Source organism: Siphateles boraxobius, unplaced genomic scaffold, assembly GCF_051911475.1.
Source record: "Siphateles boraxobius isolate OS27281-9 unplaced genomic scaffold, OSU_SipBor_1 35, whole genome shotgun sequence".
Classification (NCBI taxonomy): domain Eukaryota; kingdom Metazoa; phylum Chordata; class Actinopteri; order Cypriniformes; family Leuciscidae; genus Siphateles; species Siphateles boraxobius.
The window spans coordinates 12,922,676-12,938,065 of NW_027508975.1; the positions used below are offsets into that span (position 1 = coordinate 12,922,676).

The 15,390-nt window shown below is 37.2% G+C and overlaps 1 protein-coding gene across 3 annotated transcripts; it reads right to left on the reverse strand.

Annotated features, from left to right (window-relative positions):
• Positions 1-43: 43 nt before the first annotated feature.
• Positions 44-14,976, reverse strand: gon4la (gon-4 like a). Of its 3 annotated transcripts, none has more exons than XM_077196458.1 (29): positions 14,816-14,976; positions 14,380-14,582; positions 13,900-13,971; positions 12,213-12,421; positions 12,013-12,087; positions 11,008-11,058; positions 10,742-10,792; positions 10,560-10,658; positions 10,356-10,466; positions 9,500-9,664; positions 8,198-8,408; positions 8,017-8,118; positions 7,897-7,937; positions 7,015-7,124; positions 6,712-6,916; positions 6,465-6,551; positions 6,197-6,365; positions 5,826-5,955; positions 5,600-5,747; positions 5,151-5,267; positions 3,644-5,032; positions 2,785-2,878; positions 2,484-2,611; positions 2,172-2,369; positions 1,915-2,067; positions 1,581-1,832; positions 1,255-1,430; positions 742-844; positions 44-525 (listed from the first exon to the last, which is right to left on the reverse strand). In XM_077196458.1, exons 2-29 carry the CDS (start codon positions 14,555-14,557, stop codon positions 409-411), a joined length of 4,941 nt encoding a protein of 1,646 aa, XP_077052573.1. In that variant the 5' UTR covers positions 14,558-14,582; positions 14,816-14,976; the 3' UTR covers positions 44-408. The 3 variants fall into 3 exon arrangements, with proteins under 3 accessions (XP_077052573.1, XP_077052575.1, XP_077052576.1); XM_077196460.1 differs by having other exon boundaries at positions 10,748-10,792; positions 14,816-14,957; XM_077196461.1 differs by having other exon boundaries at positions 1,924-2,067; positions 14,816-14,954.
• Positions 14,977-15,390: the final 414 nt, after the last annotated feature.

Sequence of the window (15,390 nt, forward strand, 5' to 3'; positions counted from 1 at the left end):
GTATTGCTCTGTTACAGTCAGAACAAATAATAATAATAGTCGATTTATTCACGAGAATAAATTAAATAATTTATTTAGTGATACTCCTTCACATAAAATTGTACAAGAACAATTCATATAATTGTTATAAGAATTAACAGGAAACAATATGAATAATAATTAAGACAATTCTCTGTTTGTCATTTTTAAGAATCATATAAATAATAATTCCACAATATTTGTAATGTCTGCCTTGAGAAAATAGAACCATAAATATATCTTGTCCCAAGGATAACACATTTCCTAATACTATATGGTGTTTCTTATGTTCAAGTAACACACAATAAAGTGTTACATTGTTTCTGAATCAATTCAGGCAGCAGGTCCTGCCTGCACTCATTGTTCAAATTGTTCAACAAAATTTTAATCTCAGTCTGGTTCATCTTCTATTGTACCGGACTGGAGCTCTGTGTCCGATTGGTTTGTGTGATGTAACTTCCTGGATTTGCGGAACAACTTAATGAGGTCTTGAAAGCGCTCAAAAACCTAAAGAGAAAAAAGAAAAATGGTTTGATTACCTAAGATGTGACTTATAATGGTTGACCTGACTGCAGAATACACTGGAATAGATGGATTACCGCACACTGCCAATGAAAATAAAAAACATATTTTGCCCCAAAATAAAATAAGAAAAAGTGAAATATGACTCAGACATGATCTTTGTGAGAAAAAGCATCTAAACATGAAAGAAAGAGCTCGAACCTCGTTGGCTGTTTTGTTGCCAAGTTGGGCCGCGATGGCATTAAACGTGGCTGGCTTGGCTCCTCTCCGCTGACAGGTGGTCAGTATTACATGGTCTGCCTCCCTTATCATTACACAAACAAAACACAGATACAAATATTTTATAACATTAATATACATCTAAATCTGTAATGTAAAAACTTCACTTCTGTAGGGGTACACAGCAAAGTCAGCTACCCATATAAATAAACAGCGTTGCACAAGAATCAGAAATTAAGCATTAGCTTCCGTTCAAATAATTATTGTAAATTTGAACAGAATAGGCCACAATCCATAGGATGCTGAATTTAAAAGACAGAAAGAGGAATTACTGATCTGTAATTCAAGGAAACACTTTCACAAATTATGATTGTCCACCGCAAGTGATAAAAATAGAAAAGAAAAGACGATCAAAGAAGAAAAGAAATACGATAAAAAAATAGAAAAGAAAGTATCGTGTAATATCAGACATGAATGTTGCACAACAATTCTAACCTTGTCCAGAGGACTACTTTTTTCCCATTTGGTGTGCGGGAGATATTTTTGGCACAGACTGAGCTTCCTGTGGCATTAGATAAAGAATGTTGACTGTCCACATAAGGAGCTTCAGCTGCCTTCTTTTCCAACTCGGCACTGTTTTTCTTGGCCTTGTTCTTTTTTATTTCTGCCTTCTGAGAGAGATGAGGATTATATATTGTGTTAGATAAAAACAAAAAAACAGACATTACAGAGAACACAATTCAGGTGGCTTGAGATCTCCATAGACATTGAATATATAGGAAAAGTGACCTATAATAGGAGATGGTCTCCTCATGTGGTACCTGAGCATGTTTGTCTCTTTTTCTTCTATGTTTAATGGCTCTTTTGACTGGCTCCACTTTTTTATCTGGTACGACAATTCTGATTGGCTGATAGGACAGGCTTTCTGCCAAGCCCTGATTCGTTTCCACATTGGACACATTGTCTGCTTGATCCTCATCTTGCACTTGGGGGTATAGCTGTTTAAAAAATTCCCAGAATTCCTCTAGCAAGTCAGTGTGATCACGGAAAAGCAATGTTATCTGAGTTTTTATCTGAAAATAAAAAGAAAGTGAAGACAGGCTAAAATGCCACAAGAAGGTAGGACTGTTTGTCTGCTTGTGCCCTTTTTGGTACCTTTTTGACATCTTTGAAGTCAGCAAGATCCTGTGATGGACCCCTTTGTAAAATATGCACCACCTTTCTGTAGAGAGCTGACTGCTCTCCAAAAGTACACTCGAGCTGGCGTAGAAACCGTCTGCTGCGCTCAAATGCCTGCTGTTCTACCAGCTAAATTGACACATTAAGAACAGCATCACATTTGTACCAGGAAACTTTATGATTGTGCGCTATATTTAGCCATGCATATGAAAGTATTGTTAATTCTCTTCTACCATGCCACACTCTCTGGCTTGATCTGGATGCAGGAAAGCAGCAAAATCTTGAAGCAGTTCAGGCCAGTCGCTCAGCACAGGCTTGAGTCTCGCCAACAGCTCGAGTGATGTGCGACTTTCTGGATCTTTCTCAAACTCAGACAGAACACACAGGAACTCGTCCACCTTCCCTGGCACCATCTGCAGCACCTCATACACCTGGAGACAGACATACAGTTCTGAGACATTTCAGACTGAATATGTAAAATCTGACAGGCAGAAATACTGTGCAATTATTATTCGTGCACATATAAATATTATATTATTTCTTGCCTTCTCCAGGTAAGCTTGGGCAAAGGCAACATCTTTAGCGTCTCTGTAGGGATCGTCATCAGGTGCACCATTGTGAAGGGCAAAAGGGCTCTCCTCAGCCATCTCCTCAGTGTGGGTACGATGGGCACCTGAGAGTGCCACATTTATTCAATTTAGATTAACAGGGATATTTGCCCTAATTGCATTAATTAGCATTTATGTAAATGTGCCCACTTTTACAGCAATTTTTTCCAGCAACAGAATGTGCTGAATTCAATAACATCTTGTTTTTGGTGTACTCCTATTTAACGACTGCACTGACCTGAAGGTTGATGGTTTAATTTAACATCATCTGGTATTCCTTTATTTTCAGATCTTGTCTTTGTGGCCATGTGCGAGAATTTCTCCACGGTTTCCTGGTGTTTACAATGGATAAGGTTAACTAGTTAAATGAAAAAGTCTCATAAATACAAAACGCATAAATGGGAACTCCAGCTTTTACTGGTTGAATCTCATGAGAACACATCATGTTCATATTTTACCCCAAAAGAAAAAAATAAGACATTCTATTTTACATAAAGAAAATTATGCCTATTTTGTAGAGTTTTTGTCCGAAAATTTGGAAATTTTCATATGCGTTTTTTCGTATTCAACATTCAGTGGATCTGAACTGTCAAAACACCTCTCAAAATGCTTGCTACGGATGTGGAAAACGAGCCCGAATCAAATTTTTTTATGACGGACAAAGTTTCCGAGGCAGTGTGTAAATGTGATTGACACAACGTGACGTCGTATTTATTTTTTAACCTGCTAAAATGACATACGAGAATTTCGGACTCAGTGTGCAAGGACCTTAACATGTATATTTATGACAATTTAAAACATTATTATATTACTATTTTATTTATGTATACCGACATTTTACTATTTTTTTGTGATTACCATCAGATAAGATGCTTAAATATTTAAATATAAAATAAATATACATAATATAATTTATATTTAAAGTAAATAATGAAACATAGTAACAGAAAATAATAGAAAAAAAAATCACAACACATTTTTTTTGGGGAGTGTAATATGACCAGGACACATTATTGACAGGTTCTTAGAGAGAGAGAGAGCACTTTGTGAAGTTTACAAAATTAGAATAATTTTTAAAACATAAAAAATGATCTCACCCGAAGTTCTGAAACAATTGGAATGTCTGAAACATTGTCGGCTCCACCTGTTTCCTCCTCCCCAGTCTGCCTACTGGTACCTTGCCTTTCTTTTGCTTTCTGCTCCTCTAGTTTCTCCCCCCTGACCAAAACCATCTCCATGTCAGCATCTTCCACGTCGATGCTGGGCGTCGGGCTCCCAGAGGATTCGGAAAGTGTGAGAAACAGCTCTCTGGAGTCCTTCTCACCATACTCTTCAACCTCATTCTCAACATCATCATCAAGATTCAGCTCTTCTTCGGCTAATGCAGTTTCTTGTAAGCACTCTTGAATGGAGGACATTTGTGATGGTCCTCCTTGTGGCCCATCAGCGCTGTGGAAATTATCTGGAGTTCTCTTTTGCGCACTGTGTTTTACCTCTGTGCTATTCAGAGCTGATGAGTGTTTTAAGGTTTGATGGCCTAAGCTAGTACCTGCAAACACATAGCCTGGAGGGAGGAGAAGAAACCGATTAAGAGGTTTTTGACATACTTGAGCTAGACCACCAGAGTCCCTCGGTATAAGTTTAAGCAGTGTGCCACAGCGCTGACTAACATGATCTATAGACAATGGGGCGTTCGTCTTTATGATTGGGGTGGGACATATTAAGGTGTTGGGAACTGGAGGCGGTTGAAGAGTGATGATGAGGTTTGACCCTCTAGGAGTGGCTGGTTCAATGTTAGAGGTGATTATTTGCGGAGTTTGGTTCACAATTACATGCCCTGAAGGACAGGAATTCAGCTCTGGTGTCATAGCAGCAGGTAAAGTGATGATTACGCCCCCCTGGGTTGCACCAACTTGAGCTCTCTTTGGAGAACCAGAGACACCCATTGGAGTTTCTACAGCATTTTTCACAGGAACAGCACTCAGTTCAGGTGCGACTGGAGCAGTCAGTAAAGTGACAACTGCACCACCTTGGTTTCGTTCCACAGGAGACACGTTTGACAGGCTAGATAGTATGATCGCTCTCTCTGCAGGTCCCTTTGTAGTTTTATTTCCAGACAAGCATAGATTCGTTTTTGGCCTCAGAACCGGAGCAAGATGAGGAGGGTGGGAAAGCGACGGACTTGAAACCGTAACAGATTTTGGTAAAAGTGTTGGAAACTGGTTGAGAACCACCTCTAGCTCCTCAGCTAACAGGGGAGGTTTTAAAGGCTTGATGGATTTAGCAGTCTTGTTTTTCTTCTTTTTGCATGGACCCTGTAGTGAAGGAACAAGTGTCTTAGCAAGGTCTTCAGGAAGGCTGGGAGGGTAACGCATGCCTGAAGTAAAACTACAGTCTGGTCCTGGACCTGGAGATTCGGTAGTCTGGGAGTTTCCAGATGGTTGGTTAAATGTTCTTACATGCTCATAAATGCACTTAAGGTTTTTCTACAGGAGAGAAAGGTTACAGATTCAATATAAATCAGATGTTTCACCACTTGGTAGAAACAGAAAATGAAGAACAGAAGGATTTACAAAAACAGAGCAAGATTATAGGCAGTTATACCGAGAGCCAATCAGGCATGAGGCTCTTTTCTCTCTCCACTGGGGGGCGCTGCTCACAAGGACTCACCCTCATACAGGCCAAGGGCATGGAGGGGCATTTCCCCGTCAAAAAGTATGTCTGAAAACAATGTGGCAAAATATGTAGTTTGGAAATAAATATGCATATTGCAAATCTGCTGTGTATTTTTTTCTTAAGTCAAATTTCACAAGTTGTATACATGCACAGTATGTGTGTAGACACAGTCTGGCCAATAAATTCAAGTACTGAAAAAAAGTGAGGCTACATATTTCTTCCCTCTTATCTATAAGGTTCACTTTATCATAACTTTTAATAATATTAACCCACATTATTACATATTACATTATCATATAGACTCTGCTGTCACACGCTGTAAGCACGTTGTCACAATGTCATGATAATTTTTCCTATATATGTGTTCATTCACTCACCTTGATGACATTGGGAAAGGGCTTATGACATGCATCACGGATGTGTGATTTCAAACTGACAACGCTTCTAGCAGCAAGCAGATAGCGACAAGTCATCTGCAGTGGGTGTAGGGTAGTTCTTAAGTGCTTATGACCTAGAACAACAAGACTGATGACAGAGAAAAGCAGTGTTGTTGGAGTACTTTTAAAGAATGTATAATGATTCAGGTTGATGTGTGTGTAGTACCAATCTTCTGCTGAAGTAAACTGTCCTTTGAATCTTGAAGGGCGTAGCTGGATTGAAGGAAGCAGCTCTGGGTAGAGAAACACAGGCCGAGTCGCCATCGACCAGGCCAAAGGAGTAGGAAACGGACATCCTACACAATTAAACAAGAAAACAAAGAGCAAAAAGATTAACGCTAAAGTTTCCAGATAATTTGGCAAAAAAAGTGTGCAACAGTGTGTTTTTGTTTCTCAATTACACTACGATCAGATGGTGAGTGAAAGTAAGACTTCTTTAACTTTAGTATAACTTACACTGACTAAAACTATTTGGCTTTCAGGCGATGAAGGGAATACGTGAGAGTATACAAAGGCAGCCACATTTAGATAAATTACCAGGGAAACATGGCCTCGCGACAGTAGGGTCACCCTTGGGTGATTGATCTAGTTCCTCCAGCAGAGAAATAGCACCCAGAAGGTTGCAGGATTTGAAGATGCTGGTGAAGCCGTGCTCTGCTGGACCGCAAGTCTGCTCTCCACGCTGGGCAAACATCTGCAGCTCCAACTGAGAGAGTACAATAAAAAAGAGAGAAAACGATAAATGATATTAAAACGTATCTGTGTACATCCTGGGGTGTTACTGAAATATGTGTGTATGTCCCACCAGGAACTGTCTACTTGTTGAAGCTTCTGTCTCCAGACCCTTGACTGAGCTGCTCAACATGTTCAACTGCGTGAGGAGCTGCACATGCTGCAGGACAAAAAAAAAAAAAAGCCAGTGAAAAACCATTGAATAAAAACTCCTAAACTTCTCCTTAAAGACATAAAGAATCTGGTTATTAAAAGTCAAAGGAGAAACTCTTAATAGTTTGTTAGTTGCACTTCTTTAAATTGAGCAAATCTTTGTAGACCTGCTGGATCTGCTGCTGTAGCTGTAGTTTCTGAGCTGTGTTCAGGGTCATGGATGTTATGGGGATGGAAGGTTGTTGAGGGCAGACTGGAGGTCCAGATACTCCTTTACTCTTCAGCAGAGCCTTCCGTTTCCTCACAGCCGCCAGCTGCTCCCGTACTGTACGATAGCGTTGCTTCAAGACATCTGCTAACGGGTCCTCATACCTACACACAGCAAACATTTCACCAAAGAGCAATTGTATATCAGTTGTGTCATCTAAATATATATGATGTGGTGGTTGTGTAACTGAGGATGGACATACTGAATATTCTCCAGAATGCCAGGCGGCTCTTGCAGGGGACCATCCTCTTCGTCTTTTTCCTCTTCTTCTTCACGTCCATCTTCTTCCTGACCCCCGACGTCATCTTGAAACTACAGTTAATGGCGAAGGAGTTAAGCAGAGAAAAAGAAAAGCAGAAGCATGTTATAAGTAGGGATTGGTCTTGACAGTTCCACAACTGAATACGCGCCCCCCCCCCCCCCCCCATTTTTTAGTATTTACCAATTTTTGTGTTTTTCATTTACATTTTCTGAAATCCATTTTAATAGTCTTACATTTTAATAATCGTAAAGTACATCTAATGATTTGAATTTATAAATCGTTAACAATTTATTAAAATTCTAACAATAATAGGGCCTTGAATTGTTGTTTTTTCCCCCAGAAATTCTGTGTTGTCTGTTTTAATTCTTATGGATTCTGTGTTTATGATTTAATACAAATTTATTTTCAGAAATGGTAGCAATCAAACAAATAGCATAAATCTTACTAAATGCAACTAAATGCATAACAATTTAATTATTTACAGTTTAATACTTACACACAGAGACACACCGAACATGCAGACTTTATTTTTAAAAAGCATGCTTTTTACTAGTGCAATTTTTACATATAGCAATTTGATCAAGTGTTTAGCCCTACTTTTGATTTATTAATCCAAATTTTGACGCATTCCGTGACAATCCATGTTATATACAGGTAAAATCCATTTTTAAGACTGGATTCTGCGATTACGTCCACGTTTTCCGTATGGTGGAAATCATTGGGGCCTTTCGATCAGGCAACTGATGACTAGCCCATTTTGAAAACACGTATTCTTGCACATCCTTAGTTATAAGATTATAAGATATGAATTAAAATCCTTACTGTCTCAAATAGTTCCTCCATCAAGTCAGTCACTTCCTTTTCTGAGTAACAAGGAAAGAAGGTGATTAATATAAAACTAGAACAAATGATCTGCAAATCATTTCTCTCAAATGAACTTACTGGTGATGCGCACTGCTTTGTCATTCCTATAGTCCTCCACATCAGGCTCATCGATTTCAGCCAGAAAATTGTACTCAGGGTCATCTTCATCATCACCCTCCTCTGGCAAGAGAATAAGAGCGTTTTTGAGAAACACATCTAAAGAAACATATGCATGTTCACAATTTCGCCCCATCCGTACCTTCATTCTCCATATCTGACGTCATGAGACCCTGCAACCAATGGGTCCATTCTCTGTCCTCAGGGGCGGAGCCAAACTCATACATGTCCGGTGTGATGTCAGGAGCACGTAGCTCCGCCTCCAGCCGGCCCATAGGGACGTCTCTCAGTGGTCGTTTGGATCGCGTTCGAAATGAAATCAGGCTCTCCTCTCCATTAGTGCTAGTGAGACTCTAATGCCAAATAGAGATTCCATTTTAAGAAATATTTAAAATAAAATTTGTTCTTTTGAACTTTCTATTCATCAAAGCTTCATGGAAAAAAGTATTATGGATGCATCACAGTTTCCACAAAAATATTAAGCAGCACTACTGTTTTCGACATTGATAATGAAAATAAATGTTTTTTTTTAACAGCAAATCAGAATATTACAATGATTTCTGAAGGGTCATGTGACACTAAAGACTGGATAAATGACTGCTGAAAATTCAGCTTTGCCATCACAGGAATATTTAAAATAATATTTTTATTATTTTAATTTATTATTTTGATTTATTTGATTTATTATTTTCACAGGAATACATTACATTTTAAAATATATTTAAGTATAAAACAGTTATTTTAAAGGGGTCATGAATATTTGCTTTTAAATGTGACCTTCACACTGGTGTAGGCAAATGTCAACCGTTAAGTGACTGAACAGTAGTGGGCCTATGCTGCCATAATGTTTAACTATACTCCGAGGTCTTGCTCTGGAGGCAGGCATATGATATGCAAATGTATTTGCCTGTGTGACGTCACAGATCCTGCAACATCAAACTGGGCCATTTTTGGAGCTTGATTAAATAAATGCTTTGTTTATAATGAGGAGATCGTTTTAAGCTATGAAACTTGCAGGATGTTTTAGTGGCACAAAGACCTCAAAAGATATAGGCAAATTTGAGGTCTCATGTCATGACTCCTTTAATTTGTAATAATGTTCCACAATATTACTGTTTTTACAGTATTTTTGATCAAATAAATGCCGCCTTGGTGACAAGAGATTTCTTTTAAAAACATTAAAAAATCATACCAACCCCAAACTTCTGATTGGTAGTGTATATCTTTTGTTTTATAAACTCAAACCAAAACAAACATTTTCAGTTGATTGTTTTGCTTCAGGCACAGTATGCATGAGATAAATGATATAATACAAATAAATAGTTTTATAATTTGTTTGCAATTACATTCAATGTGACTTACATGTCCATATACCTCTTGGTTCTACTGTAAATAGAAATACGAATAGAAACTACACAAACAATAGTAGTGAAGTGAGGTGCACCTGAAAAGACTCAATGCAGTCAGGGCCGATGGCCAGCTCCTCATCTACAGCATGGAGTTTCTCTAAGAAGCTGCAATCTGGTGGGGCCCTGGAAGGGGCCGGTGGGGGTGGGGGAGGTCCCATTGGGGTGACAGCTACTGTCAGGTGCCTGGACCTGCGAAGGCTCTGTAGAAATGGGTAATAAATATGTTTTTGTGTATAGTAATTTGTTTTGTTTTTATGAGAGTTTTAAAAGAAAGTTTGAAACTCTGATTTAAACTGTTGTATTCTGCTTCTTGCATTAAACATTTTGGCTTCTTAGTAATAATGGCTTTTTGGTTGAAAATATGGCTTCTTTAATTGGGGGGGGGGGGGGGGGCTATTGCAGGGCAAGAAGTTCTTAAAGTATGTAGAGAAATTTATAATTTTATTCAGCAAGGACACATAAAATTGATTTCCAAAGTGAGAGTAAAGACATTTATAATGTTATAAATTATTTCTAGTTGAAATAAATGCTCTTCCATTCATCAAAGGATTATGGTTTCTATCAAAATGTTTCAACATTGATCATTTTAAGATATGTTTCTTGAGCAGCAAACCAGCATATTAGAATTAATGGCTGACTAAAAATTTACATCACAGGAATATATTACATTTCACAATATACTAAAATTGAAAAGTTATTTTAAATTGTAATAATATTTCACAATATCACTGTTTTTACAGTTTTTATTTATTTATTTTAAGTATTCATGAGCCTTCTTTCAAAAACATTAAAAAAAATCTTTACTGACCCCAAACTTTTGAATAGTTTGTTTTCAACAAAATGTTGAAAAATACATATTAGATTACTTTTAGCTACAGCATATAGTCTTACCAGTCTGGAGCTGCTGGCTCCGTCCTCCTCATGTTCAGACTGTGATCTGTTTAGATTCACTCGACTGCCCCGTGGAGAAGACGAATTCTCAAAGTCACTTTCCAGAAGGGTCTACCATGCACGCACACACACACAAACACAGTCTCTACAAAACCATTGCGACAAGAAAGTATCAAATGACTGACAAAAATCTTTCTCTCCAACCTCCTCAGCTGTCTCATCCTCATCCTCTTCATCAGGCCGATACTCTTCATCAGAGGAGTCTTCATCTTCTAAAGGAATATCCACAAACTGGGGTCCCTTCTGAAAGTGCAAACACCATTTAATAATATATTCTGCATATAACGGCCTGGTCCTTTTCTTGTACATGATTTCTTGTTGGTTACCTTTACCTCTGATGACTTCTTAATTGGCGAAATGTTCCAAGCAGGAATGACCTACAAAAACAACAATAACACCTCATTTAATTTATTAATGTTGTATGTCTCAGGTCTCTGAACATTTTTTACGGACGACATTTCATGCTAACAAGCTAAAATCTTAGGTAGCTATTAAAATATGTAACCGTAAAATAAATACTGCAAAATTAATATGGATAACTGGAAATATGCAGCAGTGTAATACATGCTCCTATACAATCTAAGCAACTTACAACTCCTTTCTCCACAACCTCCTTCAGTTTAGAACGAGTCATCTTGGGCTCCTGTGAGACAGAGAGAGAAATGTGTGAGCTTAAAGGGGTCATATGAATGTTTTTAATGTTCTACTTTTCCTGTAGTGTGTAATGTATCCGTTTGTGCATTTATACGATCTGCAAAGTTACAAAGCTCGTGGTCTTCCCACAAAGGGATTTATTCTATCTAACAGAGAACACTGATTCCACACCTGCCTAAAACGGCTCGATCGAAGTCCAGATATTACTTCCTCAAACGTACACATCAAAATGTAAAATATCAGCATAATGCCCACCCAAAGGCATACGCAAAGAAAGAAGGCGAGGTTTTAGTGAATTGAAGTGTTGTTGTCATGTCGCGGAGACACTGTGAGTTTGGATGCGAAAGATGCAAACCCCTTCTTCGCTTTCAGAGGTTAATCAGGGGTTAAGATTTATTTATAAAGCTGTTCCTGAGCAGTAAAACCAAAAGGTTTGTTTGTGCACAGCGCATTTTACAGAGAACAGCTTCCTGAACCTGGGAGAGATACAGACTACCACTGTGAAACGTTCTGCTGAAGTCATGCTTGCAAAATTGGTTGCGATCGGCTTAATCATCCGCATTCTCTCGGGCTCGAACTGATATGGTAAAACCGATGACATTATTAATAACTGTGTGTTTATAAATGAAGTCTTAGAAGTTAAAGCTTGATATTATAGTAAGGAGCGTTAGTAAGGAGTTGTTTGGCCAATCACAACGAACAGGGTCAGCTGGCCGATCAGAGCACTCCGAGCTTATAGGAAGGATAGGCTTTGTAGAAATCAACAGACTGGGAAAAGAGGAGCTACAATAATGTAAAGTATGTGAAAAATAATGTGTAATAATTTATTCTATTAAACCCAATAATCAAAAAAATATTTTTTTTAAATAGTATCTAATGCCCCTTTTAAAAACTGCCAACCACTTTCTAGCAGAGCAGTTGATTAAAAAACATCTATACTCACAAAAACAGGAATGGGTTCAGTTTCACTGATAGCTGCTTTCATCATGGCCACAACATGCTCATTGGTAATCACTTCCTGCAAATGGACAGTAAATATGTTGAGCTATATGCTGAAAACAAAGTCAGAGATGATTATGCAAGGCTTCATATGCTAGAGGAAATTTAGCAAACTAGCGTCTTGAAGAAACACTCCACACTCACATGAATGATGCTACGAACGTTCGCAGAGGTCAAGTTATGTTGTCGAGATTTGTTTTCCAGTTCTCTGTCCAGCTCTTGGTCAATCTCGACCTCCGGCTGGATTTCATCCTCGCATTCCTTCTGCTGAGTTTCTACTTCACTGACTGCGTCTCTTTTCCTTCTCAAACCTTTCTTTCGGCCCAGCGCACGGGTTCCACACTGTTCCTTATCTGAAAAAGAGCAACACAGTTGATTTTTCATCAACACGTTTTAGACTGTTTCGCATGGTCGATTGATAATGTTTTATCTATTGCGGGGTTTCCTAAACGGGAAATCGTGAATCTGGGGGTTCGTGAGTTCATGAAAGGCTAATAATTAATTAAATCAAATTAAAATAAACAAATGGGGCTGCACAATTAAATGAAATGAACTAAAAATCCTGATCCAGCTCAGTATGATTATCGAAATTTATCTTTGAATTTGCTGAATTTTACACGCTTTTAGAAACGCAACCTGTGACAGTTACGCATTATTTATTTTCAATTATGCATAATTTCCATTTTTGTGGACAGAAGTTTACAGCATTTCACCAATATTCTGCCAAAAAAAAAGCTTGAAGCTTTGGAATATTAAAAGCCCAAGGGTTAGAACATTTGAAAGTGTAGAATTTAAAACATAAATATTAATATTTTAACTTTGATTATTATAATTATCATCAAATATCCATTTTTTATTTTCCAGTACAATTGTAATTTACACAAATGTTCATTTTTTATAATTAGAGTAAACATTTATTATAACATAATAAAATTAACAAAAACAATAATGATGATTATCATTATTATGTTAATTTTTTTAGGGTTCATAAAACAACACTGTAACCATTAACCAACATCAGAAAATAGTAAACATGCAAATGTGCTGTTAAAGTATTGAAACTCAGTACTTGTCCATTCAGTGGCAGGGTGATTCCACCAAAATCATTGTTAGGTTCTTTAATATGCAATAACTAATAACTGAGCCTGATTTATATTTATTTATTTATTCTTATATTTTTTACCCATGTTCTTAGTATTATTAAAATAGGGGTTGTATGCCTTAGGTAATTTTGTTTGTGTATTTGTTTTTAAAATTATCATTATAGTGTATAGCATGTTTTAGTTAATGTATTATAGGGTATAGAATGCTTTCGTGAAAGTTTTTTTTTTATGAATATAGTTAGGTAGATCGATTGATGTTGTCTGGATTGAATGTGGTTGTTGCTATTGTAACAAATCTAATTTCTTGAGAAGGATTAATAAAGTAGCTATCTATCTATCCATCTATCTATCTATCTATCAAATCTCAGTGGGAACATTATAGTAGTTACAAATACTAATAGTAATATATTTACATAGTAATATAAAGAACACAAAGTAATTATTTTACATCTAATGGGTTAGAAAAAAAAGTTTGGAAACCCCTATAGGTTTTACCATTTTAATTTTGACTCACAAATCAAAAGTTTTAAACTTAAAAAAAAAAAAAACTGACCAAAATGATCAACAAAGTCCAAAATCTCTATCGGTTGACACATTTCTACCATTTTATTGTGTCTACAGGTATATCGCCCACCCCTACGATCAACTTAGGCTCACGATGCTTTTGGGAAATGCACCCCTGGTCAATATCTATGATAACTAATGAGGACAGTCTTTTGTGAACTCACCAAACGTCATGATCAAGGTCTTCACAGCATCATCTTCAGGCTTCTGGGTACATGCAGCATGTTGTTCTTGACCTGACATTATTCACATAAACGTTTCAGATTATCCAGACAGGCACACTTTCTGATACCACTATAATCATTAACAGCATGGTATTTAGTCAAGGTACTGGAATAGCACAGTATTACTATAGTAAAACTTTCACTGTCCGTAGTACTTTTCAGTTAGTGGTAGTAAATTTAAATATGAATATATGAAAACATAAGAATGTGCAAGAAAGAAATCTATTGGGTATTTGGTAGCAATGTATTTTTATTGTATTTATCTTTATTTTTTTTAGATAATTATTCTTTTCACCATAACTGAAACGCACATCTAGGCTGTATTTGATATCCTAGTCAGCATTTGGCGCTATAGGAGCCCATATAATAGACAAAACTGCTGTCCAGGTAGGTTTCTCACAATGTTTGTGACTAACTTACTGGCACTGTTAGATTGTGGGTTGGATGATCTGATGGTATTGAAATGTCTGCATGATCCTGTAGTATCTGTAACATCTCTGCTCCCAGGAACTTCCCCCGGCTCTTCCACTCTCGCCACTTTACAATGAGAAAGCCCAGTTTTCCTGTTATTTAATCTCCGTTTTCTAGTTTGATCCATCTCACTCACAATGCCCAATTCAGACCTGTCGGGACAAAATATCACGCATACAGAATATCATATAAGGATACAGAAGAACCTGTGTACACTTATGATAACGCCCATTGTCCGATGGAAACATTTATATTTATTTTCATGTGTTTAAACTAACGTTATACATATTGGTTTTGGCATCCAATTCCTTCTAACTCTTGCTTTATTTTATGTTTAAGCGACAGCAGCTTTCTAAACTAGTGTTGTCTGGAACAGGAAAGTTACCTCCATTATAACTGTCATATCAGAAGAACATTCCGCATGTCATATTTAATCTCGCTGCAAGGTTGATGAACATTTCCAATACTTTATACACACCCGCCAACATTCGCTACATTAGCGATGTGATGACGAGATGGACAACAACAGGGCGTCACTTCCGGTTCGATGAACGGAATTGTTGAATATGTAAACAAAAGTCCCCTAGCCTAGCCTAGCGGGTAAACTACAGCATTTGAGCTTGTAGGTCATACATTACCCCGGTTTCACAGACAAGGCTTAAGCCTAGTCCCAGACTATAATGTATGTTTGAGCTGTTTTGACTGAAAGCAACATGCAATGACATATCTTCTAAGGCACATTTATGAAAGCTACTTAAATGACTTATTGAGTCTAATCCTGGCTTAGTCTAAGCCCTGTCTGTGAACCCAGTCCTTAATTTTTTATTAATGTATTGTTTTATTAATGTTTTATTAATTAATTTATCAATTCAATTTAATGGACTATTTTTGTTTTTTAACGGAATATTGCAATATTTGTTATAAATCATTTTTCCATGCACATCATCTTTATTCTTTAAA

Coding starts and splice junctions, on each gene's coding strand:
- gon4la (XM_077196458.1), bottom strand. CDS start 14,557: ATGGATCAAACTAGAAAACGGAGATTAAATAACAGGAAAACTGGGCTT. Junction 5,268..5,599: donor CCTTTCCCAATGTCATCAAG/GTGAGTGAATGA, acceptor CATTGTTTTCAG/ACATACTTTTTGACGGGGAA. Junction 5,033..5,150: donor TCATGCCTGATTGGCTCTCG/GTATAACTGCCT, acceptor TCTCTCCTGTAG/AAAAACCTTAAGTGCATTTA.